The sequence below is a fragment of the Mobula birostris genome, chromosome 4 (genome assembly GCF_030028105.1).
Source record: "Mobula birostris isolate sMobBir1 chromosome 4, sMobBir1.hap1, whole genome shotgun sequence".
NCBI lineage: Eukaryota > Metazoa > Chordata > Chondrichthyes > Myliobatiformes > Myliobatidae > Mobula > Mobula birostris.
The window spans coordinates 6,507,571-6,529,529 of record NC_092373.1 but is presented as its reverse complement, the minus strand read 5'-3'; the positions used below and the strand labels follow the sequence as shown (position 1 = coordinate 6,529,529).

Below are 21,959 nucleotides of genomic sequence, written 5' to 3'. Positions count from 1 at the left end.
ACCTATGAATGCAGCCAAATATAGTCCAAGGCCCTGAATCCATGAACGTTGCTGCAATGTGCCGTTGAACAGAATACTTCTGCCGTGCGATCACTGGCAGGCGGCGTGATCTCCAGTTTGGACACAGTGCCGCCGGTTCCAATGGCTGTCTCCCGGGCAGTTGTAAACAGGTGACATCACAGCTCGAGGCCTGGTCCTCACTCCAGCCAAGCTCACACAGCTCCCTCGCCGTCCACCAATACATCAGTGAGTCGGACCTGCAGCATTCCACACTAACAATGCCCAATGGGGTCTTGTGATCGCAAGAAAAGCGACTGAGGCAATCACTTGACGTTAGACTGCACCCCGCCTACGTGCACCAACTCCTCCAGTGCCTCTGACGCAGGCCACAGCGCAAGCTGCACCAAGACCGGCTCCTTCCGTTTCTGTGTCAACGAGCACTTTTGCGTTCTTAATGTCCATCAGGGTCTTGAGATTGTAAAGTGTACATTTAAAAAAGAGAATATCACCTTTGGCTGGCCCCATAGAAGCCATTGTGTCCGAGCACACCGCCAGCTTACAGAAAGCCCCATTAACACCATCTTTGATTTGACGAGCAGATCCTCTGAGCTGTTGACACTCAGGAACTTGGAGCAGCTCAACCTTTCCACTGCCGACTGCTCGATCAGGACTGGTGTGTTTTCTCCAGACTTCCCCTTCCCAAAGTCTGCAATCAGTTTTTTTGTCTTGCTGATGTTGCTCCAACATTGTCTTGAGTTGGAGTCTTGCCTCAGAGAGCTATGCTGGCTGGAGTCAAAGCTTTATGCTTTGGTTCCTGGTAGGGTCACCCATTCCAAACAGGTTAAAGGGTAGAGGTCAAACTAAGAGTGGTCCACCGGTCCCCCAGATTCAGGGGTTCAGCTCAGGGTTAACAACCCTAACATGTCAAACAAAGCTGTTATGCAAACAGCAATGAAGAATCCTTCTACTTCTGAGTATACCCAGGACTTGCATGGCTGACAGTAGTGAAAACCAAGAGGAAAATGAAGGAAGTCCTGAACCCTGCCAAAGATGGCCAAGGACAGGAAGAAATGCAGGAGTTTCATTGCTGCCCTAAATATCAGTGGCAAGTTGGACAGGAACAAAGGCTGATCTTGAACGCAAAACCTATTGAGCATCTTTCATTCTTTAACTGGGGTGATTTTAATAAAAAATGAATTAAAGTACATCAGTATGATTAAAAGCAGTCAGAGCTGTTTTTCCTCTATAGTGAGTTATGAAAGTAATGCCATCTGTTCTCTTCCTGCTGCAGGTGACTGTGCTTTCACAAGGCACAGACTGACCGATACCTCTCATGCCTCAAATACTGCTTTGTGGGATGACAAGTTAATGTGGTCCACTTAGGAGGTGTGAGAGTCGAGAGTATTTCAGTAGTGTACTGTGTGACAGTGAGGCTAGGAAAAATGAGCATACGTGTGCAAAAGAAGTGTCTGACAGGGAAGTGGACTTTGGGGACCATCGGACAGGAAGCATCACCGTGAGGTGGACAGTGGTGACCATCAGACAGGAAACGTCACTGTGAAGTGGACAGTGGTGACCATCAGACAGGAAACATCACCGTGAGGTGGACAGTGGTGACCATCAGACAGGAAACATCACCTTGAGGTGGACAGTGGTGACCATCAGACAGGAAACAACACCGTGAGGTGGACAGTGGTGACCATCAGACAGGGAGAAGATTTTGCAAACAGACAAAAGGTCGGGTGTAACTGTGGAGAAAAATCAGCATCAGGTACCTATGTACATGAAGTTTGTATTTTAATGGTAGCAGCAAAGTACAAGACAAAAAATTACAAACAACAGGAATTCTGCAGATGCTGGAAATTCAAGCAACACACATCAAAGTTGCTGATGAACGCAGCAGGCCAGGCAGCATCTCTAGGAAGAGGTACAGTTGACGTTTCAGGCTGAGACCCTCAAAGCCCTCTGCTTCTTTTTGGATTCCAGACCTAATCAGTTCCCCTCTACCACCACTCTGCTCCATCTAACGGAATTAGTCCTTACTCTTAATAATTTCTCCTTTGGCTCCTCCCACTTCCTCCAAACCAAAGGTGTAGCTATGGGCACCCATATGGGTCCTAGCTATGCCTGCCTTTTTGTTGGCTTTGTGGAACAATCTATGTTCCGTGCCTATTCTGGTATCTGTCCCCCACTTTTCCTTCGCGACATCGATGACTGCATTGGCGCTGCTTCCTGCACGCATGCAGAACTCGTTGACTTTATTAACTTTGCCTCCAACTTTCACCCTGCCCTCAAGTTTACCTGGTCCATTTCCGACACCTCCCTCCCCTTTCTAGATCTTTCTGTCTCTGTCTCTGGAGACAGCTTATCCACTGATGTCTACTATAAGCCTACTGACTCTCACAGCTATCTGGACTATTCCTCTTCTCACCCTGTCTCTTGCAAAAATGCCAGCCCCTTCTCGCAATTCCTCCATCTCTGCCGCATCTGCTCTCAGGATGAGGCTTTTCATTCCAGGACGAGGGAGATGTCCTCCTTTTTTAAAGAAAGGGGCTTCCCTTCCTCCACTATCAACTCTGCTCTCAACTGCATCTCCCCCATTTCATGTATATCTGCTCTCACTCCATCCTCCCGCCACCCCACTAGGAATAGGGTTCCCCTGGTCCTCACCTACCACCCCACCAGCCTCCAGGTCCAACATATTATTCTCCGTAACTTCCGCCACCTCCAACGGGATCCCACCACTAAGCACATCTTTCCCTCCCCTCCTCTCTCTGCATTCCGCAGGGATCGCTCCCTACACAACTCCCTTGTCCATTCGTCCCCCCCATCCCTCCCCACTGATCTCCCTCCCGGCACTTATCCGTGTAAGCGGAACAAGTGCTACACATGCCCTTACACTTCCTCCCTTACCACCATTCAGGGCCCCAAACAGTCCTTCCAGGTGAGGCGACACTTTACCTGTGAGTCAGCTGGGGTGATATACTGCGTCCAGTGCTCCCGGTGCGGCCTTCTATATATTGGCGAGACCTGACGCAGACTGGGAGACCGTTTTGCTGAACACCTACGCTCTGTCTGCCAGAGAAAGGAGGATCTCCCAGTGGCCACACATTTTAATTCCATGTCCCATTCCCATTCTGATATGTCTATCCACGGCCTCCTCTACTGTAAAGATGAAGCCACACTCAGGTTGGAGGAACAACACCTTATATTCCATCTGGGTAGCCTCCAACCTGATGGCATGAACATCGACTTCTCTAACTTCTGCTAATGCCCCACCTCCCCCTTGTACCCCATCCGTTATTTATTTTTATACACACATTCTTCTTCTTCTCCCTCTGTTCCTCTGACTATACCCCTTGCCCATCCTCTGGGTTCCCTCCCACCCCCGCCTTTCTCCCCGGACCTCCTGTCCCATGATCCTCTCATACCCCTTTTGCCAATCACCTGTCCAGCTCTTGGCTCCATCCCTCCCCCTCCTGTCTTCTCCTATCATTTTGGATCTCCCCCTCCCTCTCCCACTTTCAAATCTGTTACTAACTCTTCCTTCAGTTAGTCCTGACGAAGGGTCTCGGCCTGAAATGTCGACTGTACCTCTTCCTAGAGATGCTGCTTGGCCTGCTGCGTTCACCAGCAACTTTTGTGTGTTGCCAGACAAAAAATTACTATGAGTTACAATAATTAGATTGATAAGATAAAAAGATAGATAGATAGCAAGATAGGTACGTGGATATATAGATAGGTAGGTACGTAGGTGAATAGATAGGTAGCCGGATAGGTAGGTAGATAGATAGGTAGGTAGGTAGACTCCACTGTTGCTGGCAGAATCTCGGATAGTGATGAGGAAGTGTACGGAAGTGAGAGAGATTAGCTGGTTGATGCTACCACAGCAACTGCCTTGCACGTAGCGTCAGTAACATGAAGGAACTGATTGTGAACTTCAGGAGCACAAAGAATCACACTCATTGTTCTAGCACAGAACCTTTGGAAAGGAGTTTTGAGTTGGCATATCAGACCGAAAGCATTCATCAGGGCTGATGACGGGACTTTGCCCAAAATATTGACTCTTTATTCTGCAGAGATGCAGCCCGAGCTCCTCCAGCACTCTGTGTGTTATATAGGTAAATAGATACAGTTAGCAGGTAATGGACAGGTAGTGTTCATGAACCATTCAGAAACCTGATGGTGGTGGGGAAGATTCTGTGCTGGAACAATGAGTGTGGTCTTCAGGCTCTTGAAGTTCACAATCAGTTCCTTCATCTTACTAGGTACAAGGCAGTAGTTGCGATAGCATCAACCAGCCCATCCCTCTCACTTCTGTACGCCTCCTCACCAGTATCTGGTTTTCTGCCAACAACAGTGGAGTCATCAACGAATTCATAGGGAAGGGTGGAAACAGATCTAAGGGAGATGCAAGAGATGACAAATGCTGGAATTTGGGTGCAAAAACATCCATAACTAAACTGGTAAATTGGTTTATTATTGTCACGCATGCTGAGGTACAGTGGAAATTGCCTTGAATTCAGAGACCGATCATTAATTACACATTGCATTCAGGTAGTACGAGGTAAAACAATAACAGAGTACAGAACAAAACACAGGACATGGGAGGAACTCAGCAGGTCAGACAACATCTATGGAGGGAAATAAACTGTCAATGTTTCAGGTCAAGACCCATCACAGGACTGGAAGGGAAGAGGGGAGAAGTCACAGTAAGAAGGTGGGGAGGGAGGGGAAGGATTATGAGCTACGTGACAGGTGAGTCCAGTTGAGGTGGGTGGGTGGGGGAGGGGGATGAAGTAAGAACCTGGGAGGTGGTACGTGGAAAAGGTAAAGGGCTGAAGAAGAAGAAATTTGCTAGGAGAGGAGAGGGAACCATAGGAGGGGGAGAAAGAGGAGGGGCACCAGGGGGAGGTGATGGGCAGGTAAGGCAGATAAGAGGTAAGAGGGGACTGAGAGTGGTGAATTGAAGAAGAGAGAAGGGAAGGGACAAAATTACCAGAAGTTAGAGAAACTGATGTTTGTACCATGAGGTTGGAGGCTACCCAGGTGGAATATAGTGTGCTCTTCCAGTGTGTGTGTAGCAGTCACGATGAGGCCATCTTCTACAGATGTTGCCTGACCTGCTGAGTTCCTCCAGCATTTTTTGGATTTCCAGCATCTGCAGAATCTCCTGTGTTTATAAAGCGTTCAGATGAAGGATCACAACCCAAAATATCGACTGTCCATTTCCCTCCATGACCCATTGAGTTCCTCCAGAATTTTGAGTGTTGCTCATTTAACAGCGATGGGTGTAGAAATGTCTTCTCTCGGAAGGAGGGGAATATCTGGAATTCTCTGCTCACAAGGGTAGAGGAGGCAGGATCATCGGATATATTTGCAGAGGAGGTGGAGAAATGCTTTTAAGATCGAGGAATTGTATTTTTTCGTTCATTATGTGCTGTATCAAATGACGTGGGCGATCGTGGTCTTTCCTTGGCAAATTTTCCTGCAGAAGTGGTTTGCCATTGCCTTTTTCTGGGCAGTGTCTTTACAAGACAGGTGACCCCAGCCATTATCAATACTCTCCTGAGATTGTCTGCCTGGCATCAGTGGTTGCAAAACCAGGACCTTGAGACCACGGCTTCACATGACCCTGATCAGGGGGCTAAGCAGGTGCTACACCTTGCCCAAGGGTGACCTGCAGGCTAGCGGAGGGAAGGTGACTTGCACCTCCTTTGGTAGAGACATGTCTCCACCCCTTCACCCAGGAATTGTATCATAGAACATTAAAGCAAGGATGTACTGCTGAGGTCCTATTGTAGGGTAATGTAGTTAGTGGAAATGTACATAATTCACCGCTGCCTTGCGGCCATACCTACCCATGGGAAAGGCTCCAGGAGTAAACCCCGAGGAAGAAATCCGGAGCCAGGGTCCCTGAGGCAGTTTGATGTTGTTTACAACTTCACTCTGGCAACCTCCGCGACGTTACTGGTGCCAAGCTGTATTGGCGCCTGCCCTTCCCTTGGTCGACATCAGTGACGGGGAGAGGGGGAACCCGCTGCATGGGCAACAGCTGGTTCTTCAAATCTTCCCTCCCAGGCTTCGCCCTGGAGAGAACACAGTCCACCAGAGGCACAAACCCACGATCCCCTGACATAATTCAAAACCACTGACACTGAGTTGTGTTTTCATTTTGAGAGGCTGGCCTGATGTGATGATGTAATTACATAAAGATTTTTACCACAATTTTGTGTTTAGGTTTGGAATTCAATAAAAATGTGTTATGGGTTTCACTAAATATAAACTTCCTCATTATGTTTTATTTGCAAAAACCTGCATTATGATCTGATGGTGGAGGGGAAGAAGCTGTTCTTAAAACATTGAGTGCATTGGTTGAGTCTTCAGGCTCTTGTACCTCCTCCCTGATGATAGTAATGAGAAGAGGGCATGTCCTGGGTAATGGGGGGTCCTTAATGATAGAGGCCACCTTTCTGAGGCATCACCTTTTGAAGGTGCCCTCGATGCTGGGGAGGCTGGTGCCCAAGATAGGGCTGGCTGAGTTTACAACTTTCTGCAGCCTTTTTCTGATCCAGTGCGGTGGCCCCTCCATACCAGACGGTGATGCAGCCAGTTAGAATGCTCTCACGGTATATCTGTAGAAATATTCTAGAGTCACTGGTGACATACAGAGTCTCCTCAGAAGATGAATCAGCCATTTTGTATCCAGTGATAGGCAGACAACACTCAGGCAGTGTTAAGCAATAATCACCATGCTCAAGTGCCAAACAAAGAGCAAGAATAGTGAGGTAGTGTTCATGGATTCACAGAGATGAAGTAGGGGGAAGAAGCTGTTACTAATGTTGAGTGTGTGTCTTCAGGCTCTGTACCTCCTCCTTGATGGTAGTAATGAGAAGAGGGCATTATGTATCTTCTGCGCAGTGGAAGAGGGTATTTCAGGTCATGAGCGAAGGAGAAAGAATGCCTGAGAAACATTCAAAAACTCAGCTTCCACTGCCCTCTGAGGACAGTAGTTCTGAAGAATTGGAACCCTAAGTGATTTGGGGAAAAAATCTTCTTTCCACCTTGGTTGATTGCTCATTTATAAAGAGTGATCTCCAGTTCTGGGTACAACTGTAAGATGAAAGATCCTCTACACACCTATCCGCCATGTGCTTTGAAAAAGTACCATGTTTACAAAGAAACTGTACAAAAATATTGCCAGGACTTGAGGACCTGAGTTATCGGGAAAGGTTGAATAGGTTTGGATTTTATTCCTTAAAGCTTAGGAGAATGAGGGGAAGTTTGATAGAGGCACACAAAATGATGAGGGGTGTTAATAGAGTAAATACAAGCAGGACTGCTCCTCTGAGATTGGGTGAGACTAGGACGAGAGGTCATGGGTTAAAGGTGACATGTTTAAGAGGAACCTGAGAGGAAACTTCTTCACTTAGAGGTTGATGCGAGTGTGGAAGAGGGAGATGCGTGTTCCACTGTAATATTTAAAAGTAGTCTGGAAAGTACATGGATGAGAGGGGTATTCAGGCTATTGTCTGTGTGCTGGTCAATGTGTCAAATGCCCGCTTCTGTATTAAATTCATCTATGACTCTGTGTTGTAGCTAATGGGGAACAAGTGAATGTTCTGTACTAAGATTTGCAGGAAAGCTTACTGTCAAAGTAAATACATCTTATTTTTATTAATACAGATTATTTGTTAATTTATTTGTGCTTGAGCGAACCATCATGTTGCTCGTAAAGAAGTGGCTCAGTGCCCCAGGCTATATCAGTAACATCAGTCTCTTTGGTAAAGAAGTCCTTGAACTACCTTTCTCTGGCCTTGCAGAAGAATTCCAACATTCTAGGGTGCGCCTACAGAGGGCAGTCAAAGTGACAAGGCCATCAGTAATGCTGCACGGACTTTATCAGTTGAGGCAGAAATGGACACCAGCTGATGCGGTGCAGCATAGCAACATTGTGGGACAAGTCCGACAGAGCAGGGGCAGCTTTGGTCTGGCAGCAAGTGGACCTACAATTCCAGGTGAAGGAAGATGGTTGTCGAGGAAGTTATGGCAACAGGAAGAGTCAGACAGAAGTGCAAAGGCTGTCTCCCTGGCTAAGCAGGGGCGATGGGTGTGTGGGAAAGCACTGCGAGGAGGGAAGTCAGCTGGAAGAACATATGGGAGATGGAAGCAAACAGCCTTCGCCCTCTCATCAGAGGTACATATGCTCTGCTTCCCTCTCAAAATACCTCCACCAGTGGTTTGAAGAGGTCCCAACTCGTGCCCTGTGCCCGATTCCATGGCTCTCAAACATATCCTGGCAAGCTGCAAAACCAGCCGCACACAAGGCAGATACACGTAGTGTCATAACCAGGTCTTGAAGGGTCTGGCAGTGGTAATCAAGACCAAGACGATAGCAACCAGTTCCTTGCCCCCTAGAACGACTAATGCTCTGACACCAGCAGCATTCGTCCGGGAGGGAGGAAAAAGACCAACCAATCACCCTCCTAAGCCAGAAACAGGACAGATGAACATGGCCAGCGACTGGAAAATGCTGGTGGATGTCAATTAGCAACTCATCTTTCCACCGGACATTGTAACCACCAACTTCAGGCCAGACGTGGTTCCCCGGTCCAGTGCACGACAGACCGTCTACAATGTGGAACTCAGTCCCGTGGGAGGATTCTGTGCTGAAGCATATTAGTGCAAGAGGCTACACTCTGTGGATCCAGCAGGTGAGGCTCAGTGACAGGACTGGAAAACCAAAGTTTGTCCGGTGGAAGTGTGTTGTAGAGGATTTTTAGCCACATCTACCATCAAATTGCTGAAGGAGCTGGGGATCCATGGTCAGACTCTAGGGCAAACCATCAGATCCACATCAGAGGTAGTGGAAAGAGGCAGTCACTGGCTTTGAATCAAGTGAAAAAACCACTGCTGGGCTCCAAGGATGCCAGAAGTCATCATCGAGCCCTCCAGAGAGGTGTGGGCTACTTGAAGAAGCATCGAGGAAGGATGAAGGTCTCTGCGTGTCAACCCTGTGCCACTCCCAAAATCCAGGCAAGTGCTCAGGACACATTGGCACAAGGAATAGTAACATCCCATGTTTCTTGTTTGGTAATATTACTTTCTGTAGCGTATGAGGCATACGTACTGTGTTGTGCACCTTGGTCCGGAGGAACGTTGATTTGTCTGGCAGGATTCATGTGTACAGTTGAATGGCAATAAACTTGAACCTAACAGTGCAATTGTACAAAGAGTCATTGTCAGATCGATACTTGGGATGAGCAGCTTTTGTTACATGGAAAAACTGTTCAGGCTAGGACGTGTAACTATTGGAGTTTAGAAAATTGAAGTAGAGTAATTATAGTATATAGTGCAACTGTGGCAGTCTGGGAGCGCCCAGAACTAGATAAAGGTCGCTATTTATAAAAGATCAGTCAATCAAGGTAGAGGGAGATAAGATTTTTTCCCATAACACTCAGGACTGTAACCCACTAGAATTCTCATCCCCAGACAGTGTTGGAAGTAGACTCTTTGAATGTTTTCAGCTATTCTTTCTTCCTCAGTCATGACCCCAGGTATTCTCTCTTTTGCCCTCTCCTGTTGGGTAGAAGATACAAATTGCCCTCTTCTCATTACTGCAATCAGGGAGGAGATACAGGAGGGTGAAGACCCACACTCAGCATTTGGGGAACAGCTTCTTTCCCTCCATAATCAGGTTTCTGAATGGTCCATGAACACACTCCTTTTTTTTGCTCTCTTTTTGTGTTCTGTTGTTTTAATCGAGCTGGACTCTGTCCATCCTCGTGGACGGTGCAGTAGGGAGCATCCTAACAAACTGCACCACTGCCTGGTACAGAAACTGCCCTGCAGCGGACAGGAGGGCTGTGCATGGGTAGTCAAAACTGGCCAAAGCATCACCGGTACCAGCCTACCTGCCTTGAAGGACATGTATACAGAAAGATGCGGGAATACGGCCAGTGACATAATAAAGGATCCGATTCTCCCTGCTCGTGGACTGTTTGTCCCCCTCGCATCAGGGAGGAGACTACGTAGCATCCACACCAGGACCACCAGACTCAAAAACAGTTACTCCCCCCAAGCAATAAGACTGATCAACACCTCCACCCACTATCCACCCCTCCACACCCCCAACCACCACTACTTCATCATTTCCTGTCAGTCACCTTATGTACAGACACTCCTGTGTCTAGTGTCACTTTATGGACATACACTCAATCTATGTATATAAGCTATCTTATGTGATTATATTTAATGTGTTTTATTATTATAGTGTGCTTTATCTTATTGTGTTTTTTTTGTGCTGCAGCAGATCTGGAGTAACAATTACTTCATTCTTCTTTACACTTGTGTACTGGAAATGACATTAAACAATCTTGATTGTTGAATCTTGAACCTTGAATGTGACAGTTGTTGAAACAATTTGCATTGTGACATTCTCTTCCCTTGTGTGTTTCTTTCAGGATCCAGCTGGTATTTTCGAACTGGTCGAATTGGTTGGTAATGGTACTTACGGGCAGGTGTACAAGGTAGGTCCATTTCTTGTCTTCTTCTGAAGTAATCACAGGTATAGGGTTGGAACTAATCTCCTGGCATTGGATGGCGGATGGTCGCTGAGGGTCCCAATGCCAACAAGTTCAAGTTTATTGTCATCTGACTGCACGTATATGCAAACAAACAAAACAGTGTTCTTCTGGACCACAATGCACACATAAGACATATATCACACACAGCATATAAATCAAAATATTACCACAAATAAGTTGATAAAATATAATTCAAAATGTATGTCGTGTGCAGCACGGGTAAACAGTAAACAGCTCGCTGTCCTAGTGACAAGACCTCAGTGGTGGCAGGGTAGTCATTAGCCTCACAGACTGAGGGAAGAAGCTGTTGCCCAGTCTGGCAGTCCTAGTCCTGATGCTCTGTATCTCCTTCCTGACATCAGTGTGTCAAAGAGATTTGTGGGCTGGCTGGCCGGGCTGCTCAACGATGCTTTGGGCCCTTTGTATACTTCTGAGTCCGGATCTCCCCGGCAAGGCCAACATTAATGGGCCAACCCTAACTGCTGCTGGAGTAGATGGGGGCGAGTTGTCCCCTTGAGTCAAAGTGCTCGCATGAGAGTGTTGGGCCAGGAGTTCAGCGCCCCTTTCTGGGGCATAGGCCCCAACAACCTGTAGTTGTAGATAGTGTAGAGGATTGTCAAAGATTGCAGAGAGACATTGACAGGATGCAGAAGTGGGCTGAGAAGTGGCAGATGAAGTTCAACCCGGAGAAGTGTGAGGTGGTACACTTTGGTAGGACAAACTCCAAGGCAGAGTACAAAATAAATGGCAGGATACTTGGTAGTGTGGAGGAGCAGAGGGATCTCGGGGTACATGTCCACAGATTCCTGAAAGTTGCCTCACAGCTAGATAGGGTAGGTAAGAAAGCTTATGGGGTGTTAGCTTTCATAAGTCGAGGGATAGAGTTTAAGAGTTGCGATGTAATGATGCAGCTCTATAAAACTCTGGTTAGGCCACACTTGGAGTACTGTGTCCAGTTCTGGTCACCTCACTATAGGAAGGATGTGGAAGCATTGGAAAGGGTACAGAGGAGATTTACCAGGATGCTGCCTGGTTTAGAAAGTATGCATTATGATCAGAGATTAAGGAAGCTAGGACTTTACTCTTTGGAGAGAAGGAGGATGAGAGGAGACATGATAGAGGTGTACAAGATAATAAGAGGAATAGATAGAGTGGATAGCCAGCGCCTCTTCCCCAGGGCACCACTGCTCAATACAAGAGGACATGGCTTTAAGGTAAGGAGTGGGAAGTTCAAGGGGGATATTAGAGGAAGGTTTTTTACTCAGAGAGTAGTTGGTGCATGGAATGCACTGCCTGAGTCAGTGGTGGAGGCAGATACACTAGTGAAATTTAAGAGACTACTAGACAGGTATATGGAGGAATTTAAGGTGGGGGGTTATATGGGAGGCAGGGTTTGAAGGTTGGCACAACATTGTGGGCTGAAGGGCCTGTAATGTGCTGTAGTATTCTATTAACCACTCCCATGATACTCTATCGTGGGCCAGTGTTTAAAGTCCCCAGCTGTCGCCCATCTTCGAAGATCCTTTCTCTCCTAGGGATGAGGTCTTTGGAGCTTCTGTCGGCATTTTTGTAGTTCTGGGTTTTTATGGGATGGGGTTGCTGGTCGCATGTCTACCCTACCTCCTTTTGTAGCCGGCTTGGGGACTGTCTGTGACAGAGTTGGTGGTGGAGAGAGTGAATGTCTAAAGGGTTGGAGAAGGTATTAATAGAGTGGCTGCTTTGTCCTGGATAGTGTTGTGTTTTATGGGTTATTGAGTTGCAGTGATCTAGGTCAGGAGGCATGGGATCCAGGGAAAGTTGACTGTGTGGACTCAGACAAGAGAAAATCTGCAGATGCTGGAAATCCTGTCTGGCCTGCTAAGTTCCTCCAGCATTTTGTGTGTGCTGTGTGGTCTCAGGATTGGCTGGCCCACCGAAGGCAGAGTAGGTGGTAGTAGATGGAGTGTATTCTGCCTGAAGGTCAGGAAGCAGTGGTGTTCTGCAAGGATCTATTCTGAGACCCCTTCTCTATCTGATTTTTACAAATAACTAGGATGAGGAAGTGGAAGGGTGAGGTAGTAAGTTTGCAGATGACACAAAGGTTGGTGGGGTTGTGGATAGTGTGGAGGGTTGTTGTACAGTAAGTTACAATGGGACACTGACAGGATGAGAAGTGACAGATGGAGTTTAGCCCATGAGAAATGTGAAGCGATTGAGCTTGAAGGCAGAATATAGGTTAATGACGGGATTCCCAGCAGGAACAGAGGGATCTTGGTGTCCACCTCCTGTAGATCCCTTAGAGTGGCCACACGGGTTGATAGGTGAATGATTTGATTGTCTCCATTAGTCAAGGGATTGAGTTCAAGAGTCGTGAGGGAATGATGCAGCTCTATAAAACCCTGGTTAGACCAGAACTTGGAATATTGTGTTGAGTTCTGGTGACCTCATTATAGAAAGGATGTGAAAACTTTCGAGAGGGTGTAGAGGAGATTTTCCTGGATGCTGTGTGAATTAGATAGCAGGTCTTATGAGGTGAGTTTGAGTGAGCTAGAGGCGAATGAAAACTGAAGGGCCATGTTCAATGGTGGATTTTCTGTCATGCTCCTGACTTCTATCTAGTAGATGGTGAAATGATTTTGGGGTGGTTATTCACTGCAGAATACCCACCACTGACTCAGTCTTCTAGTCACAGTGTTTATGAGGCTGGTGAGGTTGAGTTTCTGGTGAGTATGCTGATGGTGGCAGACTTGGTGACGGTGATCCACGCTTTGTTGTTATACGCTCCTGTTGGAGTCATTGTCTGGCACGTTTTTGCTGTGAATCTTGGCTCACACGTGTCAGTCTCAGCCTGAGTGTTGTCTGGTGGTTGCTGGATGCAGAATGAAGCTGTTTCATTTGGCACAGCACTCAGAACAAAACAGCAGAGGAACAAAGCCAGCAGTCTACAGTGTCCACACAGTGTCTGATGCCAGTTTCAACAAATCCCTCCTACCTGCACATGATCCATATGAAACCCACCCTCCTCCCCCCCTCACTTGGTCTCACCTACCACCTGCCAGCTTGTACTCTTTCCCCTCAACCCACCACCTTATTCTGGCTTCTTCCCCTTTCCTTTTCAGTCCTAAAGAAGGATCTTGAGCCGAAATGTTGACTGTTCACTCATTTCCGTGGACGCTGCCTGACCCGCTGGGTTCCTCCAGCATTTTGTGTGTGTTGCTCTGATTTCCAGCGTCTGCAGAATGTCTTGGGTCTGGGAGATTCTGCCGCAGTGCTGACAATGCGGATGGATGTCAATCTCGAAGAAAAGGATTTGCAGCGCTGTGGAGAGAAGGATTAAGGCACAGTATCTTTCTCCCCAGAGTGAAAATGCCTAGTACCAGAGGGCATGTATTTAAGATGCGGGGGGTAATTTTAAAGGAGATGTGAGGGGCAAGTTTTTTTTTTACACAGAGAGTGGTGGGTGCTTGGAATGCACTGCCTGGGGTGGTGGTAGAGGCAGAAACATTAGAGACGTTTAGATAGACACAGGAAGGTGTGGGGAAATGGAAGGATATGGGCATTGTGTAGGCTGAAGGGGTTGGGTTAGTTGGCCAAACATTGTGGGCTGAAGGGCCAGTCCAGTGCTGTTTGTTTGTTTGTTTAGATACACACCGCGGAACATACCCTCCTAGTCTTTTGCGCCGTACCACCCAGAAACCCACCTCTTTCGCCTTATCACAGGACCATTTACAATGACTCAGTAACCTGCTAACCACTGCTTCTCCAGACAGTAGGAGGAAACTGGAGTATCCAGAGAAAACCCACACTGCCTGCCGGAAGAAGCTATAAACTTTTACAGAGGACTCTGGGACTGAACTCCAAACTGCGACACCCTGATCTGTAATAGTGCTACGCTATCATGGTGACCCCAACAATGTTCTACGTTTCAGGGGACGGGACGGTGTAATCTGGGGTGATTAACGAACTGCTGGAGGAACTCAGCAGAGTCTACCTGACCCAGTGACTTCCGCCAGCTGCCTGAATTTTTTTTTGTTTTTGCCTGTTAGGGAGTGGAATTGGGATTGCTTCTTCCATGAAAGCTCACCCAGTCCTCTACCGTGCTATAAATATCCCGCGGTTGCTTGGCACTGATTCGGAGAAGATTTGGAACATTTTGTTTACTGGTTGTAAAAATAGGGATGCTATGAAGTAATGGCAGTTCTGATGAAATTTCGCTGTAAATGAGTCAGGAAATTTAGCCTTTTACCTGCGAGTTCCATCACACAGCACAATTTGTTTCCAGTATTTTGCAATTAAGAATTGTTCTTCCCCTCAGGTTGAGAAATGATAATTATTGTTTGTGGGCTATGGGTGGAATCAGACACTCGACGACTGTTGTATTTATTTAAGGTACAGTACAGGAACAGGTCCTTCCAGCCCAGTGAACCGCACCACCCAGAAACCCACCTACTAATACATGGTCATAGTCATAGTCGTACTTTATTGATCCCAGGGAAATTGGTTTTCGTTACAGTTGCCCATAAATAATAAATAGTAATAGAACCATAAATAGTTAAATAGTAATATGTAAATTATGCCAGTAAATTATGGACAATTTTACAGGACAATTTACAAAGACCAATTAACCTACTCACCAGGCCGTCTTTACGTTGTGGGAGGAAACAGGAGCACCTGAAGAGAACTCATGCATCTCACGGGGAGGACGGATGAACTCCTTACGGTCAGCACCTGAATTGAACTCTGAACCCCGGAGTCCTGAGCTGTAATAGCGTCACGCTAACCACTACACTGCTGCTCACCTCCTGGACCCGATAAAGTGGCCACTGAGAGTATGTTCATGGTTTTCCGCTGCTGTAGCCCGCCCACTTCAAGGTTCCACATGCTGTGCGTTCAGAAACACTCTTCTACGCACCACCGTTGTAACGCCTGGTTATTTAAGTTACTGTCACCTTCCTGTCAGCTAGAACCAATCTGGGCATGCTCCTCTGACCTCTCTCATTAACAAGGCGTTTTCACCCACAGAACTGCTGTTACTGCTTTTGTTTGTTTTTTGCACCATTCTCTGTAAACCATAGAGACTGTTGTGTGTGAAAATCCCAGGAGATCAGTTTTTATCCTTTTTGAAGCACCTTCAATTGCTCCAAAAGACTGAGGTTTGGTAAAATACTGAAAGGCTTTTATTCGCCGTACAATACGACCTCCACAGTGAGTGTCTGCCCCCGGACTGAGGGGGAGGGGCAAGGCGAACACCTTTATACAGGACTCTGTGAGAGGAGCCACAGGGGCAGTCAGCAGAGGGGTGTGTCCAGATGGTTAACCCAGTTACAACATATATACATGGTTTACCACACTTTTCAAACATTTTTTTTTCTGATCGCAAGTCAGTGCATGAAGGTGGAGGACTGTTAACAGTGAGTGATTGTCTTAGTTGTTTCCCTTGTGATCTTAAGAACCTTTTGGATATTGATAATATGGAATACTGCAAGTCCTGTTCACTGATTTATTGGTGAATGACAGGGACGGTCGCTGGGGAGCTGTGTGGCCTTGGCTGCAGCAAGGACTGGGCCTCAAGCCAAGGTGATGCCTGTTTACAGCCGCCCAGGGGAGTGGTGTCGTAGTCAGTGCGCCCCACCGGAGTTGGTGCTGCCCCCCAGTGCTTGCTTGGCAGAAGACGAGCTGCCAAGTGCTTGACTGTAGATTTCTGTAATTTCCGTGGACTTCGGGTCCAGGACTTTATTTTTCTTATGTGACTGTATTTACTGTTATCTTATAGGTGCTATGTGTGCCTTGTGCTGTGTATGACTGTTGGTTTTGTGTTTTACACCTTGGCCCCAGAATAACAGTGGTTCATTTGGCTGTATTCATGGTGTCACGTACCCTGTGACGGGTTAAAGAACCAGCAGAAATAGAAAACACTTTGGAGTCCAGTATTGCTATTAACTAATAATATTTATTAGTAACTACACAATACGGTAATATAAATGTAGATATATCAAACAGGTTAGCAATGATTATATATAAATAAGTAAATCGGTAAGTGTGGAAATATATATAAAAAACCAAGCTTCTTCAAGTCTAGGGGTAAAAAGATACAGTTCTACGATGATGAGTGAAGTTCAGTTCAGTTCGTGGTATTGAGTTGAATAGTGATGGAGAGAGACCGAGGGAGAGACTTGAGTCTTCAGGTGAGCTGATGCCGTCGATCTTTTCATTGTCCTCCGAAATCCTTTAAATGTCACCAACTGTGGCCACAACAAAGGGAACCGGTTTTCTGTGGTGGAGCTATCAACCCAGGCAAAGGTTGGACACATGGACAACTCCTCACTGGTCAATCCCTTTTCTCACTGCAAGAGCGACTGATCGATCCTCCAAAAACCCACTTTTCCTGTGGGCCCAACAAAGCTCATTCAGTGTCCAAAACATGTGTCCGAGGTCTATCATCTGCCCTCCTATTTATCTCACCGTACTGGGTACCAACTGTCTCTCAAATAACTCCTCCTTCCTTTGACTGCGTAAGAAATGTACAAGCAGGCAAATGACCTTGGAAGTATAAACACGCTGCGGAAAAGTCATAACATCGATTGTCCATCAAATGACGCCACCCTCGGTCACCATAGTGACTTACGAACTCCGAACTCAGCAGAAATCCAAAAGTTCCTCCTCGTGCCTTAAAGTGACAGTCCATAAGTTAGTCTTCATCGCTCTTTCTCTTCCTTCCTTTCTCTCTCTCTTTTCAAAACAACATGTCGGTGTTAAATACCTCCCTCTCTCTTTTTTCAAAAGCACAGTTCATAGGAGTAGTTCAGGACCCCGTCACAATGGGTATTTATGTATGTTTCAATGACAATTAAACTTGAACTTACCTTATCTTTCTCAAACTGCAGGGTGAATTCTATCATATTGTGGTCACTACCCCCTAAGGATTCCTTTATCTTTAGACTCGTAATCAAATCTGGGTCCTTACATAACACTCAATCCAGAATTGCCTTTCCCCGGTGGGCGCAACCACAAATTGCTCTACAATCTCATTTCGTAGGCATCCTACAAATTCCCTCTCTTGGGATCCAACATCAAGCTGATTTTCCCAATCTGCTTGCACATTGAAATCCCCTGTGATTATGGTAACATTGCCATTTTGACAAATCTTTTCTCCCATTGTAATTTGTAGCCCACATCCTGGCTACTGTTTGCAGGCCTGTATATAACTTCCATTAGTGTCTTTTTACCATTGTAGTTTCTTAACTCTACCCACAAAGATTCAACATCTTCTGATCCTATGTCACCTCTTTCCAAAGATTTGATTTCACTTTTTACCAACAGAGCCATCCCACCTCCTCTGTCTACCTGCCTGTCCACAAAGACTTTTAAACTATAAGGTATAGGAGCAGAATTAGACCTTTTGGTCCATCGGGTCTGCTCTGCCATTTCACCATGGCTGATCCAATTTTCCTCTCAGCCCCAACCTCTTGCCTTCTCCCTGTATCCCTTCATGTCCTGACCAATAAAGAATCTATTAACCTCTGCCTTAAATATACTGTACATAAAGGCTTTGCCTCCACAGTTGCTTGTGGCAAAGAATTCCACAAATTCACCAGCCTCTGGCTAAAGAAATTCTCGCCTCTCTATTCTGAGGCTGTGCCCTCTGTCCTTTCGATTCACTGTGTATTCTTGGATGAAAGGTTCTCAGCTTCCTTCAGCCACGTCTCAGAGATGCCCACAGTCACATACCTGCCAATCTGTAACTGTGCCACAAGATCATCTACCTTATTCCATAGACTGTGTTCATTCCAATATAACTCATTTAGTCCTGCATCTGTCACTCTTTTTGATCTTGGCCCCTGTTACACTTTAACTCATCCCATTGACTACAATTTTGCCCTGTCGTCTGCCTGTCCTTTCTTAAACACACAGCATCTACTTGTGTACCAACTGCTCAGTACTATCACTCCAGTTCCCATCTCCCTGCCAGATTAGCTTAAACCCTCCCCAACAGTTCTGGCAAACCTGCCACAAGGATATTGATCCCCTCAGGTTTAGCTTGTGTTTTTTGTACAGGTCAAACCTTTCCCAGAAGAGATCCCAACGATGCATAAATCTGAACCCCTGCCCCCTGCACCAGTTCCTCAGCCACGCATTCACCTGCCAATCATCCTATTCATATCCTCACTGGTGCATGATATGGGTAGCAGTCTGGAGATTATGATCCCAGAGGTCCTGCTTTTCAACTTTTTAAGTCCTCCCAGTACTCTCTTTTCAGGACCTCCTCCGTTTTCCTACCTATGTTGCTGGTGCCATTACATACCACCACATTCCAGCTGTTCTCCCTCCCCTTTTAGAATGCCGTGGATCCAATCCGAGAAATCCCTGACCATAGTACCTGGGAGCAACATACCATCTGCTGTCTAATCTCTAATTATGGAATCCTGTGTCACTACTGCATTCCTCTTCTCCCCGCTTCCCATCTGAGCCACAGTGCCAGAGACGTGTTCACTGTGGCTTCCCCTGGTAGGTTGTCACCTACCCCCTCACCCCCCTCAAGCAGTAAACAATATCCAGGGCAATGGCCATAGGGGTACTCTGCACTGGCAGTCTCTTCCCGTTCCCTTTCCCTCTCCTGACAGTCACCCAAGTACCTGCCTCCTGCATCCGAGGGGTAATAACCCCTTATAGCTCCTGTCTAATCATCTCCTCGTTCTCCCGTATCAGCTGAAGATCATTCAGCTGCTCCTCCAGTTCCTTAACACTGCCTCTAAGGAGCTGCAGCTTGGTGCATGTCGTACACATGTACCTATCAGGAATGCTGGAGGTTTCCCAGAGTCCCTACACCTTACACAAAGAATATACAGCTACCTCCAGACACATACTCAGCACACTAGCTGTATACTAACAGGAGGAAGGGGGAAAAAAAACTTAACAGAAATTTTCTTCTTAAAACCTTTGTGTGTGCTTGCCCAAGCTTGTTCTCACCCAAGCCTGTCGAGCAAAAGTCGGATCACTCTAACACTGGCCCACTCAAACAATGACCATTCCACTTACACCTCCTTTCTTTGTAATTGGTCCCGCCACTGATTTCAGACTGCAGGTGGAAAGCTGAATGCTCCTGAGCTCTTTTTAAACTTTGCGTTGCATCACCACGAACCACTCACATTGATTTCAGCCAACTGAAAGGGCTGTTGCCTTCCTGTCAGCTTGAACCAGTCTGGCCATTCTCCTCTGATCTCCCTCATTAATAAGGCATTTTTGCCCACAAAGCTGCCACACTCTTGGATGTTTTCAGCTTTTTGCTCCATTTTCTTGAGACTGTTGTGCGTAAAAGTCCCAGGAAATCGGCAGTTTCTGAGATACTCAAACCATCCCATCTGGCACCAATAATCAGTTCCACTGTCAAAGTCATTTATACAGTATTGCATTTCTTCCCCATTCTAATGTTTTGGGCAAACAACAACTCAACCTCCTGACCATATCTGCATGCTTTTATGCATTGAGTTGCTGCCACATGGCTGGCTGATTAGATATCTGCATTAACAAGGTGTACAGGTGTACCTGATAAAGTGGCCAGTATGTGTAGAGTCATATAGCACAGAGTAGACTCTTCAGCCCAACTCTATTCCTGAGCCAGTCCCATTTGCCTGCATTTTGCCCACATTCATCTGGTGAGTTTACAGACAACAATTGAAATGGGTGGACCATTCGCTGATAGGCAGAAAGCAAAGGGTGGGAATAAAGGGATCCTATTCTGATTGGTTGCTGGTTACTAGTGGTGTTCCGCAGGGGTCGGTGTTGGGGCCGCTTCTTTTTACGATGTATATCGATGATTTGGATTATGGATTAAATGGTTTTGGGGCTAAGTTTGCGGATGACACCAAGATAGGTGGAGGAGCAGGAAATGTTGAAGAATTGGAAAGGTTGCAGAGAGACTTAGTCAGTTTAGGATAGTGGGCAAGGAAATGGCAGATGAGATACAACGTTGACAAATGTACGGTTGTACATTTTGGAAGAAGAAATAATTGGGCAGATTGTTATTTAGATGGGGAGAAAATTCAAAAATTGGAAGTGCAAAGGGACTTGGGGGTCCTTGTGCAGGATACCCTAAAGGTTAACCACCAAGTTGGATTGGCAGTAAGGAAAGCAAATGCTATATTGGCATTCATTTCAAGAGGAATAGTGTATGAGAGTAAGGAGGTGTTGATGAGGCTCTATGGGGCATTAGTGAGACCTCATTTGGAATACTGTCTGCAGTTTTAGGCCCCCTATCTTAGAGAGGATGTACTGATGTTAGAGAGAGTTCAGAGAAGATTTACGAGGATGATTCCTGGAATGCAGGGACTAACATATGAGGAGTGTTTGTCGGCTCTTGGACTGTATTCATTAGAGTATAGAAGAATGAGAGGGGATCTCATAGAAACATTTCGAATGTTGAAAGGGTTGGACAGAGTAGATGTTGGAAAGGTTGTTTCCCTTCGTGGGTGAGTTTAGGACAAGAGGCCATAGTCTTAGAATTAGAGGGTACCCAGTTAAAACAGAGATGAGGAGAAATTTTTTTAGCCAGAGGGTCATGGATTTGTGGAATTCATTGCCACATACAGCTGTGGAGGCTCGATCATTGAGGGTGTTTAAGGAGGAGATTGACAGGTATCTAATTAGTCAGGGTATCAAGGGATATGGGGAAAAAGCCAGAAATTGGAACTAGATGGATGAACAGTTTAGCTCACGGGTGAGCTGCGGAGCAGACTCGATGGGCTGAATGGCCTACTTCTGTTCCTTTGTCTTGTGATCTTGCGAACACAACATTTGGTGTGGAGTTGTCGATGGTGAAGATGGTTGTCAGAGGATACAGCAGGGTGTAGAATGTTGCAGCTGGGGCAGAGGTGGAACTTACAAAGTTCAAAGTAAATTTAATATCAGACTACATGTATGTCACCACATACAGCCCTGAGATTTGTTTTCTTTCGAGCATGCTCAGTATATCCAAGATAGAATCAGTGAACGATAGGATGAGCAGGTATGAGATGTTGCACATTGGGAGTAAGGGGAAATTAGACCACAAGTCACAGGTGCAGAATTAGGCCATTTGGCCCATTGACTCTGCTCCACCATTCCATCATGGCTCATTTACTATCCCTCTCAACTCCATTCTCCTGCCTTCTCCCTGTAACCTTTGACACCTTGACTCATAAAGAACCTATGAAATTCCGCTTTAACTATACCCGATGACTTGGCCTCCACAGCTTCCTCAAGATTTACCACCCTCTAATAAAATTTTTCTCATCTCCTTCCTATTCTGAGACTGTGTCCTGGACTCCTCCCCTATTGGAAGCATCCCCTCCACACTCACTCTATCTAGGTCTTCCAATGAGACTCCCCCTCGTTCCTTGAAACTCCAGCGAGTACAGG

General features: G+C 46.4%; 1 protein-coding gene across 4 annotated transcripts in view; it reads left to right on the top strand.

Moving 5' to 3' along the window:
* Positions 1–21,959, top strand: part of LOC140196143 (traf2 and NCK-interacting protein kinase-like) — a 290,127-nt gene that overhangs the window by 46,980 nt on the left and 221,188 nt on the right. For all 4 annotated transcript variants that reach the window (XM_072254879.1, XM_072254878.1, XM_072254877.1 and 1 more), the window contains exon 2: positions 10,464–10,529. In XM_072254879.1, coding sequence (XP_072110980.1) covers positions 10,464–10,529 — 66 coding nt within the window. The remainder of the gene's footprint in view (positions 1–10,463; positions 10,530–21,959) is intronic.